This window comes from Anser anser (assembly GCF_964211835.1).
Source record: "Anser anser genome assembly, chromosome: 2".
Lineage (NCBI taxonomy): Eukaryota > Metazoa > Chordata > Aves > Anseriformes > Anatidae > Anser > Anser anser.
Window position 1 is genome coordinate 141,244,641 of NC_139721.1, and position 22,836 is coordinate 141,267,476.

The following is a 22,836-nucleotide window of genomic DNA, read 5'->3' on the forward strand; positions in this document are numbered from 1 at the left end:
ATTTGTGATGAGCTAGGCAAGCTTTGCACCATACAATGTGAGTTCCACCAGATCAAAGAATCTGAGGCTGGAAGACACATTAGTAAGCATGGGGAGGGGGCAGGGGGAACACGACACTGACAGAGTCGGCCTTCAGCAAAACACTGCTTTTCTTGTCAGCAATCGCTAGCTCCTCCAGTTTTGTATCAGTCCACAAGACTGAACCATGAAGAAGAAGCAACAATAATTAATCTCTGTCTTTCCTGTATTTTCTCCCGGATGATTTAATGTTTCTTCAAGCTCTGGAAGCATAAAGTGAAATTCATTTTTTCTCCTCCAGCCTTTCTTTTCTATGTTCCTGTACATCATCTCTTTAAGTATTCAACACATGCCCAAGTATTTATTGAATCTGGTTTTTTGTTTGTTTGTTTTGTTTTGTTTTTTCTTTTTTCGGTGTAGGATTATGGGGTAATCCCTTTCAGCTAATAACACTTCATGTCCTACATCTTCTCTCGCCCCCATTTTCCCCATCTTGCTACGCTGTAATTTAACTCAGTGCAGCATTCATCTACTCCTCATTTTTCCACTCAGTCCATGTGATTTGAGTACTGACATCTTTCTGCTACTGAATGTGGTACCTTTTCCTCTCTCTCAAAAATGTGAAGACAAGGTCTCTGATTATACCATGTTCATTTAATCTGATGTCTTCCTCAGTCTGTGATTTCTGTTGCCCTTTTCACTGCCATCATTTCTCCGTTGTGTGCCTTGTTTTCTTCTGTATGTACATCTACATGACCATCCAAACACCCATTTTCTTATTCCTACCACAATAAATCTCTTACAAAAACCCAGTTTCTCTAAGTAAAAAGGACTTTCAAGCTTTTAAAAGATGATTGGGTCAAATTAACAGTATTAACACTCTTATTTATATTCAAAATCCTCATGCAGTTCTCTGTTCTTTTGCCCTCTGAATGAGTTTTGCCTGGTTTGTCTTTGGCAAAATGCAAGCTTCATAAAATAAGGAAGTCAAACAGCTGAAATTTCAAATTACCTAGGTTTGAACACCCAAATCAAGACTGAGGCACTTGGCACGGTCTGGAAATTAGTTCTGCTTAAAGAGTTTCAAGTTGAGCGTCAAACCTTAAAGCATGTCATGCCTCTTGTCAGTTTGGAAAATCTTGGCCTTTACATCCCAGTCATTGCTAAAGATACTGTTGAGAGTCATCAGCTACTACTGTTGCTATTAAATGCAGTGATTCAGAGTATACAGGTTGTCCTTTTTTTTTTCTTTCTTATTTTTTAAGGGATGGATTACAGTAATCGCTAGACCTATGAAAGAGCTGAAAAACTTTGATTTCTCTCCACTACGTTGCTGGAATTGTGCATGCTGTTTGAGACAACATGGGACTCAGGCAGAGGGCCATACTGGCTTTGAAAATGCCTACCTGATTTGGTAAAAGAGGGACAAAAGGATACAGAAAATACCCTGTTCTGGCAACTAGAAACCATAGTAGAGGGAACTTTATGCACGACAATAATAACATCATGCAACTGGGTGGCATGAGTCATGCTCAGAACACTTCCCTAATGATGAAAGACTTACCAGTTTCATATAGATCATTTTACATTAAAATATAATATTGCAGAGAGACGTGGTTAGTTTTGAGTATATAACCTAGTCATTTCCTTGAAAAAATCAGTAGCTACTCACAGACATTTGGTATGTTTTGTAACAATGACAACTACCATAGGCAATACAACTTTAAAAATAAATTTCATTGAAGAATTTTCAATGTATTTTTTAAGACCATAATTTGTCAAGAAGGTCACTCAGAAAGGGAGACTTAAATGCCCAAACACTTATGTGTTAGCCTCGCGGTGTTCCAAAAACCCAAATCAGCTGCTCTCTGGCAGCGTGTAGGGAGAAGCAATCTCTGGGTTCAGAAACAGATGACTTCTCTCTGGGCTCAGAGGGGTTGCCCTCAGCTAGCTTGTCCAAATGCTGAACCAAGGCACAGTGAGTACAGCGAGTACTGGCCTTTCTGAACCAAGGCACAGCAAGTACAGTGAGTACTGGCCTTTCCTGGGGGCTCCCTGTCACACTCAGCCCCCAGTTAGAGTGAGGGACAGCCCCAGCTGAAGATTTACAACCAGAATTTACAATTTATTTTTTTTTTTTTTTGGAAATGGGAACCTAAGACTTTTCTGCTTTCAAAACCTGAGAAGTCTGAGTCTTCTCAAACCACAGCTGAAGGATGAAGTGCTCTTTTTCACTAGAAGTTGCAGCATTCACTCAAGTAGCAGGCCACAGGGCTTGCTGTGTCTGAGTATTATGGAGATTCCCTATTCAGTTGCTGCAGGACATTAACACTCTTTCATGTCCTCCTGTTATAGCGAGTCCCTCTTGCACGGAGCATGTTCAATATTCATGGGAGCAGAGGAAGTGCAAAGGAATGCCTCTACAGCCCAGTGCCTTCCAGTCCTTGCTCCCAAAAGGATTTAATTAAGGATGCTTTATGGAACTGACAGACAAAGTGGTTGCATTTGCATAGCAGGATATTTTTGGTGGATATTTTACATTTAAGGGTCATTACATACTTTCTAGAAAAAAAAAAATGAGCATTTCATATTGTAAGGCAGAATCTTCACTGAAAGTGCAGAAATCTAATTAATGAAATGAGTCAAATCTGTTTAGTTTATAATAATAGGAAAGCACATTCAATATTTGGACTAAATTTCTCTAGTTTCTTGCTGTTTAAATCAAATAACAAATGAAAATAATGTGAATTTCATTATTTTCAGTGATGTTTTCAGACCAACACCTACTTGTCAGAGAAGTTCTGACTGTTACAAAGGATTTTTCATACTTAGTGTAACAGATTTTCACTGTAAAATAGTTTAGGCATCTGCACTCTCTCCCTATGCATACCCTTTTTCCCTGTTAATGAAAGTTAAGCAACAATCCAATTTTTTTTTTGCTACACTTATAGGCACTGATTCTGTATTTAATTCTTGGCTGTGAACCAAGACATCAATTCTCTGGCCAAAAAAATAAAAAAATAAAAATTAAAAAGGCCAAAAACAAATGTAGCAGCCGAAAGGCTCACAAGAAAAACACAAATTTCCTTCTCAGAGTGCCATTGGCTTTCTTCTGATCTACCTCTGCAGAGTAAGTGGCAGCAGGCTGAACAGCAGCTGGCCTGGCTGAGCACTGAATTGCAAAGGAAGGCAATGAACAATGCAGGTGATCCTTCATTAATAGACCAGTCTATGAATAATCCCCTACGTGGCATTTAGTGATGTTATTAGCTGTGTATCCTTCATGTAAGAAGTGGTCAAGATCCTGACTGGCCAGGGTCTCCCAAGAGTCCCATGGCACTTTCTTTAAAATTAGGCTTATTACTGTGGTTTTATTTCAGTTCAAACAAGTACACTCTCCATGATTTTTACAGCTATGCTGAGATACCTTTGCTGCCAAGTACTGTGGAGATCTTTCTGCATTTCAAGAGCCCAGTTTTTGTTCCCCTTTGGGTTTGGGATGCAAATATAGGTTATGTTTATCACAGCCTTACAAGAAACTTGGAGCTTCCTCCATTTCTGCACCTGTGTTAAATGCCAACCAGCAAAAGGCACTTTAGAGTTTATTGTAAGTCTGACAACTGACAATATCCTAACATTTTTAGGAAAATTTCACAGTGAGAAACAGCAATGAGGCAGGTAGCCAAGAGTACATATGGTAGCATTGGCATAAACATATGGAAATTACGTTCGAAACAAGGGGGAAGGAGGTCATATTTATTTACCAGAACAAACACTTCCCTGAATTTTAGGGGCAAAGCATTTTCTGAAAGAAGGATGACAGTTGCATGTGTGTGCCATAAAAGGTTTTGTGGAGTAGAAACAAGTTGTGGTCTATTAAGAGAAACAGATTGAGCATGGCACACCTTTCAAAAACCAACAATCTGTTACAACTATCGGCGCTGCTGAGTAAAGCATCTTTACTCTGCGAGGCTGTATGCTATGTGCCGCTTTACTTTTTGCCTGCTCATACAAGGAGCGCGTACTTTTGTGCCAGGACTCACAGAGCCTTATAGCTCAAACTTGATGGCTTGAACAAAGCACTGTCAGAGGACAGAAGAGCCAGACAGCCTCAGGAACGCTGAGTGGCCCCTACCACTTATTCAGGGCGTGAATGAAGCAGGCTGTAGGCTAGGACTCATGCTGCAGGCACTTCAGTAGCTCAACCTTGTCAGCTTCATTGTCACTAAGCTTCTGTGCACAACGAAGGAAATTACTGACATTTAGACACAAACTGTATTCCTTTACTTCTTGTTGCCATCAAACTAAAACACACCAAAAACAAACAAACAAACAAAAACTTAATAAAATATATGGGCTTCAATTCTTCCTCGTAAGGTACAATACCTGAAGCAGAATAGCTGTGTTCACTGTGAATTGGGGTAAGAAAATGACCTTACCGTCTGCCCACTGCTCGTGTTCAGGTTTCTCAGAATTTCCAGTGCAGATACTTGCTTCTGCAGGACTGCGAGTTGAAAAGAATTAAAAATCAGTGGTAGTTTTGCATCCCATAAGTGCTGAAGGAATGCATTACAGTTAATATCTCTATGCTATATCAGTCACTTCCTATCACAAAGAGGAAAAATGTGTCACTTATGAGATGTGTCACTGCAGGATTGCTCCCTAGAGAACATGCCTCATGCTTTGGCCAGTCAAGTTTTATACTCTCTAAATGATATGGGCTTCCATCATCTCCCTTAAATTACTTCTGCATTCATGCTGAAAATGATCTTGGGGAGTGTTCTTACTGCTACTCAGTCTAGTTTTTCTCTGCCACATGCTATGCCCTGTACTACCAACATCACTCTTCTCTACCGCTGGGCAGCCCCAGTTGGGTAGCACCACTGCTCTGGAAACACTGGGATTTTTGCCTGGCCTTTGAGGCTATTTGGGGATCAAGTCTAGTGAATAGTTATCATTCGGAGAGGGGCCTTCCGAGGACTCTGGTGGTTTGCCTACTGAAATTAAAAGCAAAAGCCTATTAAAAAGCCTTGGCTAAAACCAAGCCTGCTGCTATCCTAGTTGTTACAGGGATTGTGTCCAAAAGCACAGCGAGATCCCGCTTGCAGCTATCTCAGTATCATCCTGGCATCCACACTAAAAACCAGCCCCGGCCTGGGGTCGCGGTTACCCGAGGGCCAGACCCGAGTGGATGGAGGACACCATGAAGTGCTGTGAAGTGAGGAGGACACCATGAAGTGCTGTTAAGTGAGGAGGACACCGTGAAGTGCTGTGAAGTGGACACCGTGAAGTGCCGTGTGTGCGCTGAGGTAGCTGAGGGGGCTGCTCGTGACAAAGGAAGACAGAAACGTTTCATTTTTCTGCTTGTGCTGGACGTTTGGCAGCCCTCTGTGCAGAGTTAGCATCACTCTCCCCTAACCTTCCTGTCTTTCAGAAAGTTAAGAAAGAGGGAAAACCAAAAAAAAAAAAAAAAAACCACACACACCAAAAAAAACGGTTTCTCAGAAAGACTCAGCGCTACGTGTACAGCCCCAGCGCGGGCTCCGGGCTTTCCATACCCGCCCTCCAAATCACTGCGCCGGCTCCAGAGGGGGCGTGGGGGGTCGGGGCAGCCACAGCCCCCCCTCGGCAGCCCGCGGGTGCCGCCCCCCGCCCCGCTTTGCGCCGCCAGGAGCCCCCCGCCCCGCCCCCCCCCCGGGCCGTGCCGTCCCCTCCCCGCGGGCCGGGCGCGGCCATTGGCGGCGGGCGGCTCGGGGCGGGCCCGGCGCCGCCTCAAAAGATGGGGCCCGGGCGGGGGCCACCGCCCTTCTCCTCAGAGCCTCGCCTCGCCTCAGCTCCCCGCCGGATTACAAAGCCCGCTTCTTCTTCGCCGCCGCCGCTACCGCCATGAGCATCAGCAGCAAGAACTCCTCGTACCGCCGCATGTTCGGCGGGGGCAGCCGGCCCGGCACGTCGAGCCGCTACGTGACGAGCAGCAGCAGCCGGTACTCGCTGGGCAGCTCGCTGCGACCCAGCAGCGCCCGCTTCGTGTCCGCCTCGCCCGGCGGCATGTACGCCACCAAGGCCACCTCGGTGCGGCTGCGGAGCAGCATGCCGCCCATGCGGCTCCACGACGCCGTGGACTTCACGCTGGCCGACGCCATCAACACGGAGTTCAAGGCGAACCGCACCAACGAGAAGGTGGAGCTGCAGGAGCTCAACGACCGCTTCGCCAACTACATCGACAAGGTGCGCTTCTTGGAGCAGCAGAACAAGATCCTGCTGGCCGAGCTGGAGCAGCTCAAGGGCAAGGGCACGTCCCGCCTGGGCGACCTGTACGAGGAGGAGATGCGGGAGCTGCGCCGGCAGGTGGACCAGCTCACCAACGACAAGGCGCGGGTGGAGGTGGAGCGGGACAACCTGGCCGACGACATCATGAGGCTGAGGGAGAAGTGAGTGGGGCCTGAGGGGGGGGCACGGGAGGGGTGGGGAGGGCAGGGCAGGGCCCGCCGGGCGGCCCCTCACCGTGTCTCGCCGCTTGCAGGTTGCAGGAGGAGATGCTGCAGCGGGAGGAGGCGGAGAACACCCTGCAGTCCTTCAGGCAGGTCGGTGCGGGGAGCCCCGGGCTGTGGGAGGCGGGGAGAGGCCGGGGGGGGGGCCGGGGGGCCGCGGCCCCACACAAAGGAGCCGCCGCGGTTCTCACGCGGGGCCGCCCCGTTGGCTTTAGGGGACCCCAAAAGGGAGGGGGGAGGCCATTGTCTGGCTTGATCCGAGTCTGGCCGGTGTTACAAAAGCGCTCCGATGTGGAATCGCTTTCCGAGCCAATAAAAGCGAAAGGGAGCAGCCATCTGCTCGCTTGGCTGAAGGGTATTAATGGTTTCTATGGGATTCACCGAGGAATGCAGATAGAGGCATTACGGCGAGTGTGGCGGCAGTGGATTGGGATAATAGACCCCTTTGTGTCGGAGGGGGGGCGCAGGGGGCTGCATTCTTACCGAGTGTGTAATGTTGCGGGCACATTTCGAGGGAGAAGTGTCTGACGTGTGTGGGGCTGAGGTTTTGTACAAGGCAGAGCTCCCTTTTGGTGAATCGCATCGCTCGGTGCCCTACCAGAAAACTGTTTCAAATTTAGCCCCTCGTATCGGTGGTGTCTGCTGATTGGAAACAGGCGATTCGTTCCTGGGGTAAGTTCACAGCAGTCAAGTTGTATTCTTCTGATGTCTGTTAGGAATGTGGTGTTTCATCCCGTGTAAACCAAGGCGTTAATGTCAGAAACAATCTGCACTGGAGTTTAGTCTCTGTAAGGAAGCTACAGTGTTGGCCAGATGAACTAAAACCCAAGTGGCGGCCAGAACCAGCTGTGTAGCGTTCAAAAAGTTCTGAGCTCAGGGTTTGATTTGCGCAAAAACAGCTTTTGGCTTGGATTAAGCCTTGTTTGGACTAGGAGATATTTAGGAATGTGCCTTCTCAAAACAAGTTATCTTCCCTAAAACCGCTGCATTGCTAGCACTCCTCCTAGCTGGAACTGACCGCCCAGTATCTCCAGCACTGACTGACTTAGTCTCAGAGCTGTTCAGTCTCAGAGCTCTTTGTAGGCATTGGGAGATATCACCATTCAAGAAGTCACCGTCTGATTTTCAATATTTCCCTGAGCAAAGCTTTTGACTACACTATAACTGTAGTCTGAGACCAGGTGTCTTAATGAGATAGTGTGGAAATTGAGACACCTACTCTCATTTGGCCTGGGAATTCAGTGCCTGCCACCATTCTGGGCGCTGAAGTTTGAAACAATTTAAGACACTGCCTTAACTACAGTTGCTGAATTACTAGTGCTAAGCCAATTTAAAGTAGTGTGAAGTTCAGTGCAAAACCATTTCTCTTTTTTGTTCTAGAGAATCTAATCTATTCAGATTGATTCAGTCAGAAGATTCTTTGACTTAAGGCTAACTTAATCTTGCATACTTACCTGGTGCACTCCAAGGCACATCTACCTCTATCTCAAACCAATTAAGCTTTGTGAAGGCTCCAGGCTTTTCAGCGAGCTTGGCTTTGTGCATATCCCATATTCATTATCCACTTCTCTGCGCTGCAGTGAGGGCTCATTCAGAAGCTCGGCCTCCAGCTGGTCTGTGGCAGCAGTGCAGCTTGAACTGTACCCGTTTAACTTCTAAGGTGTAGCTTATGTGTAAGAACTACAGATCAGTCTGTTGAAGCGCTCACTAATCCACTCATGATATAAATAGTACATACTAGAGAGTATGACTTGAACCAGAGTAACACCTGACTTTTACTTGCCACAAAACAGTAGGTTTATCATGAAGCTTTTGAAGACTAAGTATGTTTCAGTGTAAGTGGTTCTAACATGTGAAATGCAGTTCATACAATGCTGAAGCTGAAACATCCTCATGTGCTTACCATTGGGGGGGGGGGGGGGGGGGAAATGTGTTGATTATTAAACCATTATGTTCTGGCACTCAAAGGGTCTATATGCTTAGATTTGGAATGCTTCAGGAGATGCTTCGCTGTTCTGATGGATCTTCAAATTTACCTTACTGGAGCAGTTGTACACTTCAGTATTTTAAAAGAAAGTGAACAACTATTTGAACTTTAACTCGCATGTCCAAAAGCTGCATACTTGAGACTGTTTAACTGAGAGGTATTGAATTAAAATTTAAATTTCCTGAAGAAAAGACAAGTGAGTTTTCACATGTGCTGCAGGCTGTTCTACATAAAATAAACCTGGAGGTTCGGTGACTTCAGAACAAAAGAGGCATTGTAATTAGTGAGAAAGTCACTGCAGCTTTGTCAACTACCCCAGCAGCTAGGAAAATAACCTGACCCTATGGCAAGACTAATGGGTCAGCTCCTGGCTAATGAGAGCTTTTTCTGAAATCAGCAAGCACATTCAACCCTCCGATGTGGCTGGCATTAAAGAATCTCTTAGGATAAAATCAATGCACAGTTCAATTACTTGTATGCACGACTTAAACCTCGCTCAGGCTATAAATAGCTTATTCATTTACATGGTGCTCTATCCATCTAGGAAATAGGGAGTGCAGAAGTGCATCTAACTTAATGAAAATGAATGTAGTAAAATACATCACATATTGAATGAGCCTTTAACTTAAGATGCTTTCTTTTATAAGCTGCTAAAAGTTCTGTAATTTTTCAGGTCCAGGAAAAAATCAGTCTTCAGTATTAAGATCTTTTTTTAAGATCCTCTGGAAAGTCTTTAAAAGTGTGTTTAATCATGTAAACATATTAGGTCATAGTCATGTAGCTTCCTTCCAGAATGATCTTCAAGTTTTTTGGGAGGAGAACAAATGAATTAAGGACTTTTTTCTCTGGACTGGAAAACAGATCCAAGATGAACTGTGGGTGTACAACAAGTTGGTAGGGAAATTGCCTCATAACACATCAAGGGGCGTTCTGCTGGGAAAGAACACCAGAGAACTCTTCTGGTGCAAGAACTTCGTCCCTGAATAGCAATAACACAAGGAATGGCTTTCTAGTAGCCGAAAGAAAACAGTTCCATATTCAAAGATGCCGTAACAGTGAGCACTGCTGATTAAGAATGCTTATGCTCTGGACAAATCCAGAAAGGCTTTAAAGCAGGCTGTGAAAACCTGAGACTTAGGCTAATACCATAGGAGCACAAGCATGCAGCCAGTATGAAAGGATCAGTCTTCCCCTTTAGAAATGAATTGTTTTACTTGGGTGTTAAAAATGTAAGAAGTTACCAATCAGTGGTTAGGCTTCAGTTATGTTTTGAACGAATTCAAGCTGCTCCCACGTAGCATTTATGACCTATCTTCTGTTGTGCCTTAAATGAATTTTTGCCGTTGATTAAGACTATCTCCGTCCAGCAAAAGGTGGAGTCTTTGCCAGCTAACTTGAGGGTGTAGGCAACGATGACTAACTCAGTTTGTTTGTACTCATACCTTCTTTTTCTCAGGGGAGATCTGGTGAACTACGTGCGGTAGTACTGGCCTGCAGTTCCTATATATATTTTTCTGGCTTTAACAGTATTTTCAAGCTGTGGTCTGCGGACCCAAGGGGCTCTACGGTTGGTCACTGAGGAGTCCGTAGGAGATGAACAAGAAGTTAAGCTCCCTGCTAGGCATGTGGGCACATGGGTTACACTTTTAAGCCCCACTGGAAAGGTGGAAGCCTAAAAATTGAAAGACTAACTTCTTGTTTTCAGTGGTGTCAAGCTAAAAGAGCTTAGCACTCACTTGTAATGTAGGTATGTGCTGCATCTTTGAGCAGGGTTTACATCCACCATGATCTGTGCGTTCTTGGTTGTGGTTAGCAATACCATAGCGAAGGTGACATCTTCATATACTGTGTAGCTACCAAAGTTGTGATAAAGGTGCATATAATTGTCTCTGAAGCTGGGGTAGGAGTTGGCAAAAAGATGGAGGTTTTTGATGGTTTTCGAGGTCTTGATTTCATGTTGTCTTGCCAAGAAACTTGGATGTAGGAAGATCTGTGCGCTACTGAACTTGCCATAGAAGATTCCATGGCACAACAGTTCTGTAAGATTGCTAATCGGCCTTCTCTCTCTCATCAGGATGTTGACAATGCCTCTCTGGCACGTCTTGATCTTGAGCGCAAAGTTGAGTCCCTGCAAGAAGAGATTGTCTTCTTGAAGAAGCTTCATGATGAGGTAAGTTGAAAAATGAGGTCTGTGATTGTGTGCTGTTGGTCAGGTGAGCAAGTAAAAGCTTTGCTGGTTCTGGCCCAGAGTCCTAACCTGTGTATGTTATTAGGTATTAACTGAGTGTCCACTTCTCTCTAAGGAAATCCGAGAACTGCAGGCCCAACTCCAGGAACAGCACATCCAGATTGATATGGACGTTTCCAAGCCTGATCTTACTGCTGCCCTGCGTGATGTTCGCCAACAGTACGAAAGCGTTGCTGCTAAGAATCTTCAGGAAGCTGAAGAGTGGTACAAGTCCAAAGTAAGTAAAATCTGTTGCTGGATTGTTCAGATTCAGCAGGCACTCAAATTAACTTTAGCTAACAGCTTTGCTGTTTGTTTTGGACACTAGTACAGCTATGGAACAGGGTAGTCTTTAAACTCCTGGTCTGTGAAGAGCTGGAAAAATCAATGTTTGCCATAAACACAGCATTAAACTAAAGGGCTTGTATTTCTATTCTGGTAGCTGAGGGCAGCTGTCGATGGTATACTGGAGAAAGAAATAATGAATGGGTGAAAAGATGATGAAAAGATGGGAGACATAAAACGTCTTACTATTCCTATAGGATTATTATGTGCAATGTTAATGTTTAAGTGTCTCAGGTGTTAGGGCTTGAAATAGATTCAGCTGCCTCCAAATTCTGTGTCTAAAAATAGTCTGTTAAACCATTTCTGTTGAAGTATTTTGCTAACCAAACTGGGGATTTCCACAGTTTGCAGATCTCTCTGAAGCTGCTAACAGGAACAACGATGCCCTGCGTCAGGCCAAACAAGAAGCTAATGAATACCGCAGACAGATTCAGTCTCTCACCTGCGAAGTTGATGCCCTTAAAGGAAGCGTAAGTAGAAGACAGCAGTTGTTGGGATGCTCTTCCCACTGCAGCTCTGAGCACTGTGCTGTAGCTCGATGGATAGATGTGACTGCAGCTGATCTCCCATGCAAGACAACAGCACACCAGTGCTTCCTGAAAAAGATGCCGTGGGTTCCATTTGCCTGCGTGGGCTACAGTGCACTAGTCAGATTGATGCACCGAACTAGTCTGTCTTCAGGTGTAAACAATACAAAATGAGTTCATACTCTTGCCATAATATTCACTGTTTGTATAATGCTTCCTGAGAGTGTTTATCACTTGTCTGTCAGGTACAGCTGAAGCAATACAAAAAGCCTGAGGCAGTAGCAGGGAGGAGGTGCAGATCTTGCTGTTGCTGGAAGCTGACTGCCTGAAAGGCTGGCTTAAAATAGATTTAACTACACCTGTAAATCCCCTCGTTGAGTGCTGTCTGCATGCTGACTTGTAGTGCAAGTGTTAGACTTACTGTAAGGGTTTGATTTGCTATCTAGTAGAATAAATGTGGTGCACCCCTGATCAAGCAGTAGAATAACACCCCGACTTTTCAAGGGGAGAATAAGGAGATACATTTAGGACATGCCTGGTCCTTTTCAGAAAGGACACTAATGTAATTCAGCTGCCCTTTTTTTCTTGAAATCTTCCAGGCCTTGAGGGTAGGGAGGAGTGGATGAACTGCAGCAGTGCCTTATCTTGTTATTCTCTTCCAGAATGAATCCCTGGAGCGCCAGATGCGTGAAATGGAGGAGAATTTTGCTCTTGAAGCTGCTAACTACCAAGACACTATTGGCCGTCTGCAGGATGAGATTCAGAACATGAAGGAAGAAATGGCTCGCCATCTTCGTGAGTACCAGGACCTGCTGAATGTAAAGATGGCTCTTGATATTGAGATTGCCACCTACAGAAAACTGCTGGAGGGAGAAGAGAGCAGGTAAAAATCCCATGCAGACACTTCTCTAAACAGTAACTGCTAGAAGATACTCTGTACCCGTGTCTGACTTGATTCATTTTTTTTCTTCAGGATTAACATGCCTATTCCAACCTTTGCTTCTTTGAACCTGAGAGGTAAGCTGCTTCACTTCGTTCATTCCTGGCAGCCTTTTCTTTAGCACAGGTCCTGGATAGTTCCCTCAACTCCAGTGTTTCAATTGGTATAAATACAGTTGTGTATGAATGTTATTACATATACAACTACAATGTTTGCACTTAACCTTGGATGGGAGGAGGTACTTTGTTCCTGGATGCAGGCATTACAAGTATCAGTACATAGCAACTGATTGCTTTAGGTCTCTGCTGAGATTCTTTAGGAGGAATCAGAAGAGAATAGGGAAGATTCGTTTTTCATTCAAAGAGCAGAAGACTTCCCACTGTATTAAATTAAATGGGATTCTGAAAGTACATCCTAAACTGTTATTCCTCATTTCTTTGAGGAGGCATTTCGTCTAAACTATTGGTAATCTATTTTTGTTCTGCAGAAACCAACATTGAGTCTCAGCCAATGGTTGACACTCACTCAAAGAGGACACTTCTAATTAAGACCGTGGAAACTAGAGATGGACAGGTTGGTAGTAACTTCTGGCTTTATTCCTAGCACAGTTGGTTGCTTTGTACAGTGCTGTAACTTGGGCTGCTGGTCAGCACAGCCTGTATATGGTATTAAGCATTGAGGAGAACAGCAACTGGGGCAGTCCAAGCTGCATGGTTTTACATGCAGATGTAGCAAATGGATTTCCATGAACAGATCACAAAATTCATCTGAGAATAAAAACTTGAGTAGCTGCCAGCTTCCTGTTTAGAGAGAATTTTCTGAGAATTGCTAATTCATCTGAACTTAAGAGACTTCTCTCACCACCAGAGGAAAAGTGGCACTAAACCAGAAATACTAACTACAGGCAAGACACTGCTTTCAGACCAAGTCAAAGTTTTAACGATTTCTTCACCCCATTAATCAACTAGAACTTCTCATTTATAATTGACGGTTAATATCTGTTGGTTCACTTCTGTGCTACTAGTTCCAATTCTAACTCTTCAACTGTCTTGATGCTTAAACTTAACACAAGTTAAACTTAACTATACTTGATACTTAACACAAGTCTCTCTCCTTTTCAACAGGTTATTAATGAAACTTCCCAGCACCATGATGACTTGGAGTAAAGCTGAAGTGAAGTTGCAAACTTAGTGCAGGAGAAATTCTTACCAGCAAGGTTTTAAAAAGTCCATGTCTTAAAGGAAGAAACAGCTTTCAAGTGCCTTTCTGCAGTTTTTCCATGAGCGCAAGATTATTATGCTAGGAAATAGGTCTTAGATCTTGCAAACTGACTCTCCCTGAAGGATTAGAGTTTACAATGGAGTCTAGTTTACAAATAGCAATATCTTGTGCTGCAATACTGTTTTTAAGTATCTGAATTCAATAAAACTGCTTTTTCCAGCACAGTATGAGCAACCTGTCGCTACTTCAATAAATCTTTGGAAAATGGCTCTTGATGTGTTCTAATTTAACTTCATGACTTTCTGCAAAGCCATAACTTAATGCTGGAATTACTATACGGTTGACGGCTCCAGTACTGGTTGTGTGAAATGTTGTTTTTTCAGATTAACTAGATAAACTGTCTTCCCATTTACTGCTTAGGTATTGGAACCAACTAAAATGGACTATAACTGGCAGATGCATAATGTATTATGATATTTCTTATCAGTTGAATAAAATGATACTTCAAGCTAATAAAAAAAATCTTGCTTTCATATACTATTTACCTAGTTAATAGGAGCTAAGAACGTTCAAAGCACTTTTAACTAGTTTTGTAGGGCCTAGTTCTAATAACTGTGAAATGTTGTTCACGCAAGTCCTTATCTGAGACAGCACCTTTGCAAACTTAACAGCTGACTTGATGCATAGACTTCATTTTCCAGGAAAGATTAGTTCCCAAAGGCTTGTCAGTATTACAGAAGCTCAAATGAAGTCTTTGGCTGGAGTGGTGGTGGCTTGTAGTGGTATTTAAGGGAAAAGCATAGGAAAAACTTTCCTAGCTGTTACCTGATGCCTGCACTTAACCTCCTTTTAAAATTAAGAGCCATAATGCTCAGTCTTTTCTGCTGAGTATCAGCCCCAAGGCAGCAGAATCAGACCAGGCTACAAAACCAACTTCTCTGTTCTGCATTGCTCTCCTGGTAAAGCTTGCTGCCTGTAAACTTCCAGTCTGATCTAATTTTCATGGGATGAGTAAATGGCAATTGGAGTTGATCAGTAAGTATTAATAGCGTTAATTGCTAGTTCAAGGTGTTGGTGGTAGTTTGAGTACTTGTGAAAGTGTCTGTACAACATGAACTGATCTGCATTAAATGTTATCAATCCACCCTGCACACACATATAGAGGCTTTTTTTTTTCAGCCAGTCCTTCCATTTGTTTCAGTGTGTGTCCAAACAACTACAGTGCAGTGGCTGGTGTGAGGGGGCAGTAGGAGTCCACTTTCTTCCTGCCCTTGTCTGCAGCACCCAGTTGGATGTGCAGTAACCAAGCTGCTGAAGAAGATAGCCAGTGACTGGGGCATGCTGAAATGCTGTATGGCCTGGGGATGCAGGTGTCCTGCAGTCTAGGGGTAGGTGCCTGGGTATGATTGGAGTTTATAACTTTGAATCACCCAGAGAGAAGTGCCGAAGCTGTTCTTCACAGCAGAACAGTGCCTAATTTTTAAAGAGCGGTGTGGTGGTGCTGTCCCACCCTGCTTCTCTCTAGTAAGCGTTCAAGAGGAATTCTGCCTCCAGCCGATGATGGCAGGCCAAGTAGTTTTCCCTATTCTGCTGCGCTTGTGCTGATGCCCAGCAAAAAGTACAAAATCCAGTAGGCTGGGGTATGTGGCTGACTGCCTTGGTGCCTCGGGTGCTCACCAGAGAGCAGCTGGTCCTGCGTTCGTTCCGGTGACTCTTCCATGCAGAAGTGTCAGAGGTGACTCTCAGGAGAATGCCTGGAGCCGTGCCTCAGCCCCTGCTTGCCGTGAGCAGAACAGTGTGGTGAATGGCATATTCTCATTAAAAAGTGAGTGAACCCAGCCTCCTTATGCCATGGAGCTTACAGACACCAGGTTTTCTGCTACATATGAGCATCCAGAACAATAAAAAAGCACAAATGAGCTCTCATGTGAGATGCTTTCTGTGACAGTTGCAGCACTGAGGATGTGCCATAGCTGATGTTGAACACTTACTAGACACAGGTGCCTACAACCTTTAAGGATAGGAGTGCAGCATGGTGCTTACCTCCTGTCTATGACAACTTTGGGCAGAGAAAATTCCCCACTTCTGCTCCAGCACTGAGGGAGCACTGAACGGTGGCATCCAGCAGTGCGTGGGCAGGAAGAGCCGGCACAGGGGGGACAGTGGGGACTACTGGTGGCACTGGGCAGGGGCCTGCAACACAGAGCGGGTTCTGAAACGCGTGCTTGTTGCTGGAGGTTACCTGGATTGTGGTGGTCTCACATGTGGCTTCTACCCCTGCCGCCAGCTACCCGGCTCATTGCTTTCTGTTGCCTTCGACTTCCTCACCACCTAGATAAAAGAAGTGACTGTATCGAGCCCTGACAGGGAAGCAAAGGAGTTATTCCTGGCTCTTTTGTGCTCAGGGTTACTCATAGCACAGAGAAATATGTGGTAGAGCTTTCAATCCTGGGAATAAATAGAAAAATAAATAAAAATAAAACCTAGTTGCCAAGGGGATCGGAAGACTGCGGGAAACTATTTCAAAGCCTGTACTGTGCACAAGTGTAAGGGCATTCTCACGGCAGAAAGGAGCGCTGGTGATGGCTGTGTAAACTTCTGGTTGATCTGGGCATGCCAGGCTTGCGCTCGCATATAAGCGCCTTAGTGCTGAGCCAGCAGCTAACCTCAGACCTGTATTTCACATCCTAATAACCTCAGCTGACAGCAGTACGGGCTGGCTCGCCACCACTGGAGGCTGTGCACTTGTCCTACCCTCTAACAAGCATCACGAAGCAGCTCCCGTGAGCTGAGCGGCAGCACCGAAGGGCTGATTTTCCTCCCTCGCTGAGAGGCTGTTGCAAGTGAAAGTGGCCAGGTCACCGTACGATAAGTAACAGAAGTTACTGCTAAAGGCAACATCGTTTTTTTGGGTAAATGTTGATCTCTAACAGGACTTTCTGACACTCAGTGTCCTTTCCAGTTAACCCAGGCAGAACCTATTTTGCCTGTCGCTTCTGTTGCATTGTGAAACCTTGCACGGTGCCTGCCTCCAAATGTCTGAGCTGTACTCGGAGTAAATAACAGTAATCCTCCGGAAAATCTTGATAATCTTCAGAGTCCTCATATTTAGTTTATTTTGCTTTACGTGGCCAGAAGGAACAGAGATCTTCAAAAAGCTATTTATTGGAGCCTGCTGAACCTCACCTGGTGTGAAAGCTCCCGAATGGGGGTCTCCACACCAGGCAGGGTGTTCAATTCTGCCTGTGATTTGAGCACTTATAGGGCTCTTGCTCAAAACCCGATCTGCAGTTGTAAAATCCCACATGTAAAAGGCGCCCGGTGTGGGTTATGGGACACTTTGGGACAGGTATGTTCTCCCATGAGAGAATTAAAACATATCCCTTAGACTCAACTGCCCTTAGGCACCTGCGGAGCACCAAGAAAGCTGACGTCCCTGCCATAGGGGTGTTGGTGGCTGTCACCCAGGACCTGTGCCATGTGGACATCACGTCCTGCTGGGGCACACCTGGCACGGGGACGCTTCTGCTCCTGGCCAGGGCTTGCACAGCCTGGTTTGCTTATGCCAGTGGGTGGAAAGGGAGGTACCCAGGGGGTGTGAACGCTCATGTTTAGAGAAGATGAGCAGCTGAGCGTCTGGATAGAGAATCTCACTGATGACAGGTAAATATCAGAAATTTTAATTGCAAATCCCTTTACTAGGGAGGGGGAATGAAAGCCTGGATATTATTGAAATTTTTGAAGTCATTTGCATATAATGAACTGCTTTAGCAGACATTTGCTTGAGTGCAGTCATGCATGCAGAACTAGGAAGTGCCAAAAATAAAATTACATTTTCAATCTTCATTTGGTCTCTTTGTGCTCATGCAGAGCGCTACAGATTTCAGCTGCAAATTCATGGACCTTGTCCCATTCAGTGCACATACCAGAGAGAAGTGAGCGCTCACAACAGCCCTGCGAGGTGGGTCACTGTTGACCCACATGGTCACGCATGGGACCGTGAAGAAGAGCCGTCAAGCTCAGAAGTGTAAGCTAAGCCCAGGGATCTGGTGTGAGGTCAGTTAGCACTGTATACTTCTAAAACGCTTACTGGTTTCAGGTCTGGGTACTTTCACAGTCTGGATCTCAGCTCAAGTTCACAAATTGAAGATCATCCATTCAGGGGATACCAGTGAAAAGCATGGTTCAGGTGAAATTGCCTGCCTCCAACAGTAAAGCTGTAGCACAAGGGGGAACGAAATCCAGTTCTACAACAGGACATAGCTCTCCCTTACCCGTGGGGCCCTTCTCTCTTTATAGCACATCACATTGCTCATCCCACATTTCCCTTCAGTGGCGCTAAGGGAAGCAATGCTCTAGAGAGCTGTCCCCTCACCACCCAGCCCAAGGCCACTCCTTGGGCCTTGGCTACTCTGTGAAGAGCCCACAGGTGAAAATTGCTTTTGGGCTTCGGTCCGCAGCAACCGAACTCACTGCTTCACAAAAAGGCAAGTCCATAACAGCCAAACCTCTGCACAATGGTGTGTAATAGTTTCCATATGAACTCCTCAGCCTGACATTTTCTGCCCATTTCTTTTTCAGAGACGTATTGCAGCTGTCTCCCTGTGGTGGATTACACAAACTGCAAGGGGAAGGCAGCCTGTCCAGGCATTTCCACTGTCTGACGGACCCCTTACTGCAGTGTACTGTGCAGGATGGTATGGTCACTAATGGGAGAGAGGTGATTCTGAAGATGTCTCAGATTTGGCAGACACAAAATGAAATCACTTTCAGGATGTAGAACTGTGGGAAAGTGTCCGAAATCAGCAGCCAAGCACCCACAGAGCTGCTTTCTCCCTCACTCTCTGGGACAGAGGGAGAAAATAGGAAAAAAAAAAAAAAGTAAGAAAAATTATGGGTTGAGATAAAGACGGTTTAATAGGTGAAGGAAGAGGAAAAAATAGAAGCAAAGCAAAGGAAATCATGCAGCACCCCCCACAGGCAGGTCGATGCCCATTCAGTCTCTGTGCAATGGCCACATTGGAAGCCAAAACCCCTTCTTCTTCTTCTCTATCTCAAATTTTATTGCTGGGCATGATGACATACAGAATGGAATATTCCTTTGGCCCGTTTGGTCAGCTGTCCCAGATGTGTCCCCTCGCAACATTTTCTTCCTGAGCTTTCTTCTCTCCGGGCTGAATTTGTCCTCTTCTTGTATGTCAGGTGCTTCAAGCCCTTCCCCGTCTTTGTGGCCCTTGGCTGGACTTGCTCCAGCTGTAAATATCTCTCTTGTAGCATGGAGCACACAATATTAATCATTGAATTACACTGATGGGTCGTGAAAAGGATCCATATACAGTGGTGACCTGGCAGATGGGAGTGCAAGTAAAGGCCAGAGCTCTAAAGTAACTTATGAACAGCCATAACAGGTCAGACCAACTATCCACCTCGTCTGTTATAGTATTTGCTGAAGAAAAGGGCACAAGAAACATGCTCGCAATCCCTGGAATACCCTTCATTTTCCTGAAAACAAATTCAGGAAGTTTTTGAGCCAGTGCTTTCATCCAGACCATTGATGAACTTGTCTCATCTATTTTGAATCCTTTAATATTTTTGGCGTCTATCATCCTGTATTTCATTATTTGACAGCGTACTAGGGAAAAACATCTTCTTTGGATGATTTAATCCTTACTGTCTGATCTTTTATTTTATTTTATTTTTTTATTTTTTTTAATTCCAGAAGTTCATGTGTTAGGAAACCTAGTAAATATTCAGTGTTTAGTCCCTGCATGCCACCCCTCATTTGACAGACTTCTCTGGTAGCTCCTGCATGTTTCTAACATCTAAGTGTCTTCTCATCTAGGAGCCCTCATCTAGGAACCCTAATAATCCTCATCTTTCTTTGTATTTTAGTTCTGCTATAACCTATTTAAAACAAGGTGACCAAGACAACAAGTAAGCTTCAAGACACGTGCATTGGAGCAACAGAGTGACATAATGGGAGCTCCTGCTTTATGCTCAGTTGCTTTCAAGGTAAGTAAAAATATCTCGTTTGGAGTTTTGATCATTGCTCAGTACTGGGCTGACATTTTCAGAAAGTTATCCACACTGACTCGAAGATCTATTTCCTAACGACTAATAGCTAATTCAGAACTCTAGCTTCACAGAGTTATTTTTTCCCCATTCTTTGCAGTCTTTGACATTAAATTTTCATTCACTGTTTGATCACCCAGTCAGCCAGGACTGTGATATCCTTCTGCAGCTTTGAGCTTGGCATTAACACTGACTGGTCTTAATTTTGTACCAGCCGAAAACTTTGTCAACTTGCTGTTCATTCTTCGCTAGGTCACTGAGGAAAATATTGAATGGCAAAGTCCAATGTACAAATGCTTGTGGGAGTGCAATGACAGCTTCCTTCCATAGAAAAGGCTGTCCGTTATTTCTGTCGTTTCCTACTTTCTAACTTAAAATAGGGAGGATATTCCCTCTCAATTCCTTAGCAATCTGCAGTGATCATTTTTCAAAAGCTTCTGACAAAATCTTCCATCTGCCTCACCCTTACCCACAAAGCTTGTAAAATCCTATAGACATTTCCACCAGGTTCATGAGGCATGACTTCCTCAGGAAAAAATGCATGTGGAATCCTACCCAGTATAGCTGCTTTTACAATTTCTTCTGAATTTGCAAGGTGAAAATGTTAAATTTATTGCTCTCTAGATTTCAGTATTGTCCTGGAGACTTTTTTTAAGAGTCTGAAATTTTACTGGCCACTGACGATTCCTCTGACTCTGGATGCATTGCAACTAGCAATTAGCACTTTCACGTCGAGGCACTTCAGACCTATTCAGTGGTTGCCATTCCATATTTTTCTTACCTGTCAATGCATTGATTTGTTCCAAAACCTCTTCAGTTTGAGATTGTCCTTCATCTGTCACATGGGGCTCCCTGACCTTATTCTTAATGAACTGTAGTCATGCCATGTTTTTCCTATGGCTTATCTTCACTGAGTAGTCCTTCTGACTCTTCACTGTCTCACTTGAAGCTGCACTGAATTTCTGATAGGCATTATGTTTTGGATGTGTATGAAAGTGTTTTTTTTATTAGCAATTTACCTCTTGAGCTGGTATTTGATCCAGCTCACTGGAGATTTACTTCTCATTTGACAGAATTTTTTGGTTTGCTCATTTGAAGATGACTCCTGTCAAATTTTAGTAGTTCCCCTCACTGGCTTTTTTAATTGAGCTGCGTTTTTGTGTGTGTGTGTTTGTTTGCTTGCTTATTTGTTTTAAGAGGGTTTTCAGCAAGATAGTAGGCAGCTTTCAGTGTTTAATAAGGTATCTAAAAAAGTGTCTTTGTAGCTTTTCAATTTTCAATTTTTTTAATTTTTTTTTTTTGTGTCTACATTTGAGGAATGCTCCCTTTTGAAGCTCAGCTTGATTCAAGTGGACTTCCAGGGCCTTTTTCCTTCCTGGCTGGATATTAAATTTCAGTACATGCAACTGCTATATCCTTTTCACCACTAACCTCTTCACTTTCCACACAGGGTATAAATTACCCATCTCTCTCTTTCCTTTGTGAGAGATGTTCTTAACATTTCTCTCCTTTAATTCCTCAGTATCTAGCCACCTTTTCCTTCATGTACTGCAGCTCCTATGTATCTAACTGAACATTCAGCAATTGCTTTGAACTTCATGGCATCTACTTCAAACATGAAAAAAGAGCTTTCAGATGAAAGCTTGTTAGTCCTTTCCCCAAAATTTATTAGACTGGACTACTAAAGCACAGGGCCTCTATCCACAAACCTTGTCTTGTACTGTTATTGAAGGGATGCTGGGGCACTGCAGGCCCCTCTGGGGCCAGCATGGCAGGGCCTCAGCTGCCAGAAGCCATCCCACCTCCCCAGGCCCCCGGCGCTCGGCTCACCAAGGGCAATGTGGGAGCTCTGGCTTCACTTGAGTGCAGACCCTGAAACAGATCCTTGTTTATGCCTTCACTCGCTGGTACCTCCAATGCCAGGAGAGCAGCACTGGCTGTAATGCAGATGGGTATCCTGATGCCACCAGTGACTGCGTCATACTAGCTCCAGTCCATAGGTAAGCCTCTGTGTTTGACAACCTCCTCAAAGACTGAGCAGTGATATCTCTGCTGACTGTAGTTAAAGGCTCTCCATACACTGTATGAAGAGTTAATTTGTGGTCCCCTCACAGGTGGCTCTCTACAACAGGTTGCCTCACTTTGGAGGCACCATTGAGGTGGACCGTGTGGAGATGGTGAGTTTGGAGCATAGCCTGTCACATCTTCCACGGGGATGATCAAAGGGCTGGAGCACCTCTCGTATGAAGACAGGCTGAGGGAGTTGGGGTTGTTCAGTCTGGAGAAGAGAAGGCTCTGGGGAGACCTTACAATGGCCTGCCAGGACCTAAAGGGGGCCTACAGGGAAGCTGGGGAGGGACTCTTTGTCAGGGAGAGTAGTGATGGGACAAGGGGGAATGGCTTTAAACTAAAAAAGGGTAGGTTTAGATTAGATAATAGGATGAAATTCCCCACTCTGAGGGTGGTGAGGCACAGGAACAGGTTGCCCAGAGAAGCTGTGGATGCCCCATGCCTGGAGGTGTTCAAGGCCAGGCTGGATGGGGCTTTGAGCAACCTGGTGTAGTGGGAGATGTCCCAGCCCTTGGCAGGGGGATGGAATTAGATGATCTTTAAGGTCCCTTCCAGCACAAACCATTTATGATTCTATGGTTCCATGGTTCTACAATTCTATGATCTCAGCTCCACGTGCTGCTGCCCTTCTGCACAGTGGGAGTGAAGTGCCTTGTGTTCGGTAGAGCACTGAGGCATCATGTCTGTAACTCAGTCTGCAACACTTTGCCCAGGAACTGCAAGGCTCTCCTTAGCTCCTCCAAAAACATCACAGACTTCTGCAGAAAGAACAGTAGTCAACAGTAATATGGTAGCTTCAGAATATGCACTAAATGCAGTGTAAATTGAGAACATAAGGCTACATCTGGAGACAAAAAGAGGCATAAAACTGGAAGAAACACATTTACACATCTACTGGTAGAAAGCATCTGACTTTAATTCCTTGACTGAGCACAAAG

The 22,836-nt window shown here is 44.7% G+C and overlaps 2 protein-coding genes across 2 annotated transcripts in view; one reads left to right on the plus strand and one right to left on the minus strand.

Annotated features, from left to right (window-relative positions):
- TRDMT1 (tRNA aspartic acid methyltransferase 1) overlaps positions 1-4,476 on the minus strand; it is a 43,259-nt gene extending 38,783 nt beyond the window's left edge. Inside the window, exon 1 of the mRNA XM_083822490.1 lies at positions 4,458-4,476. The gene's annotated coding sequence lies outside the window, so the exon portion shown is untranslated. The remainder of the gene's footprint in view (positions 1-4,457) is intronic.
- Positions 4,477-5,718: 1,242 nt separating this feature from the next.
- Positions 5,719-14,025, plus strand: VIM (vimentin). The gene is made up of 9 exons (XM_083822485.1): positions 5,719-6,449; positions 6,542-6,602; positions 10,571-10,666; positions 10,800-10,961; positions 11,413-11,538; positions 12,258-12,478; positions 12,569-12,612; positions 13,023-13,108; positions 13,660-14,025. The coding sequence occupies exons 1-9, from the start codon at positions 5,905-5,907 to the stop codon at positions 13,699-13,701; spliced, it is 1,383 nt and encodes a 460-aa protein (XP_083678611.1). The 5' UTR covers positions 5,719-5,904; the 3' UTR covers positions 13,702-14,025.
- The last annotated feature ends 8,811 nt before the right edge of the window (positions 14,026-22,836 follow it).

Coding starts and splice junctions, on each gene's coding strand:
- VIM (XM_083822485.1), top strand. CDS start 5,905: ATGAGCATCAGCAGCAAGAACTCCTCGTACCGCCGCATGTTCGGCGGG. Junction 12,479..12,568: donor CTGGAGGGAGAAGAGAGCAG/GTAAAAATCCCA, acceptor TTTTTTCTTCAG/GATTAACATGCCTATTCCAA. Junction 13,109..13,659: donor TGGAAACTAGAGATGGACAG/GTTGGTAGTAAC, acceptor CCTTTTCAACAG/GTTATTAATGAAACTTCCCA.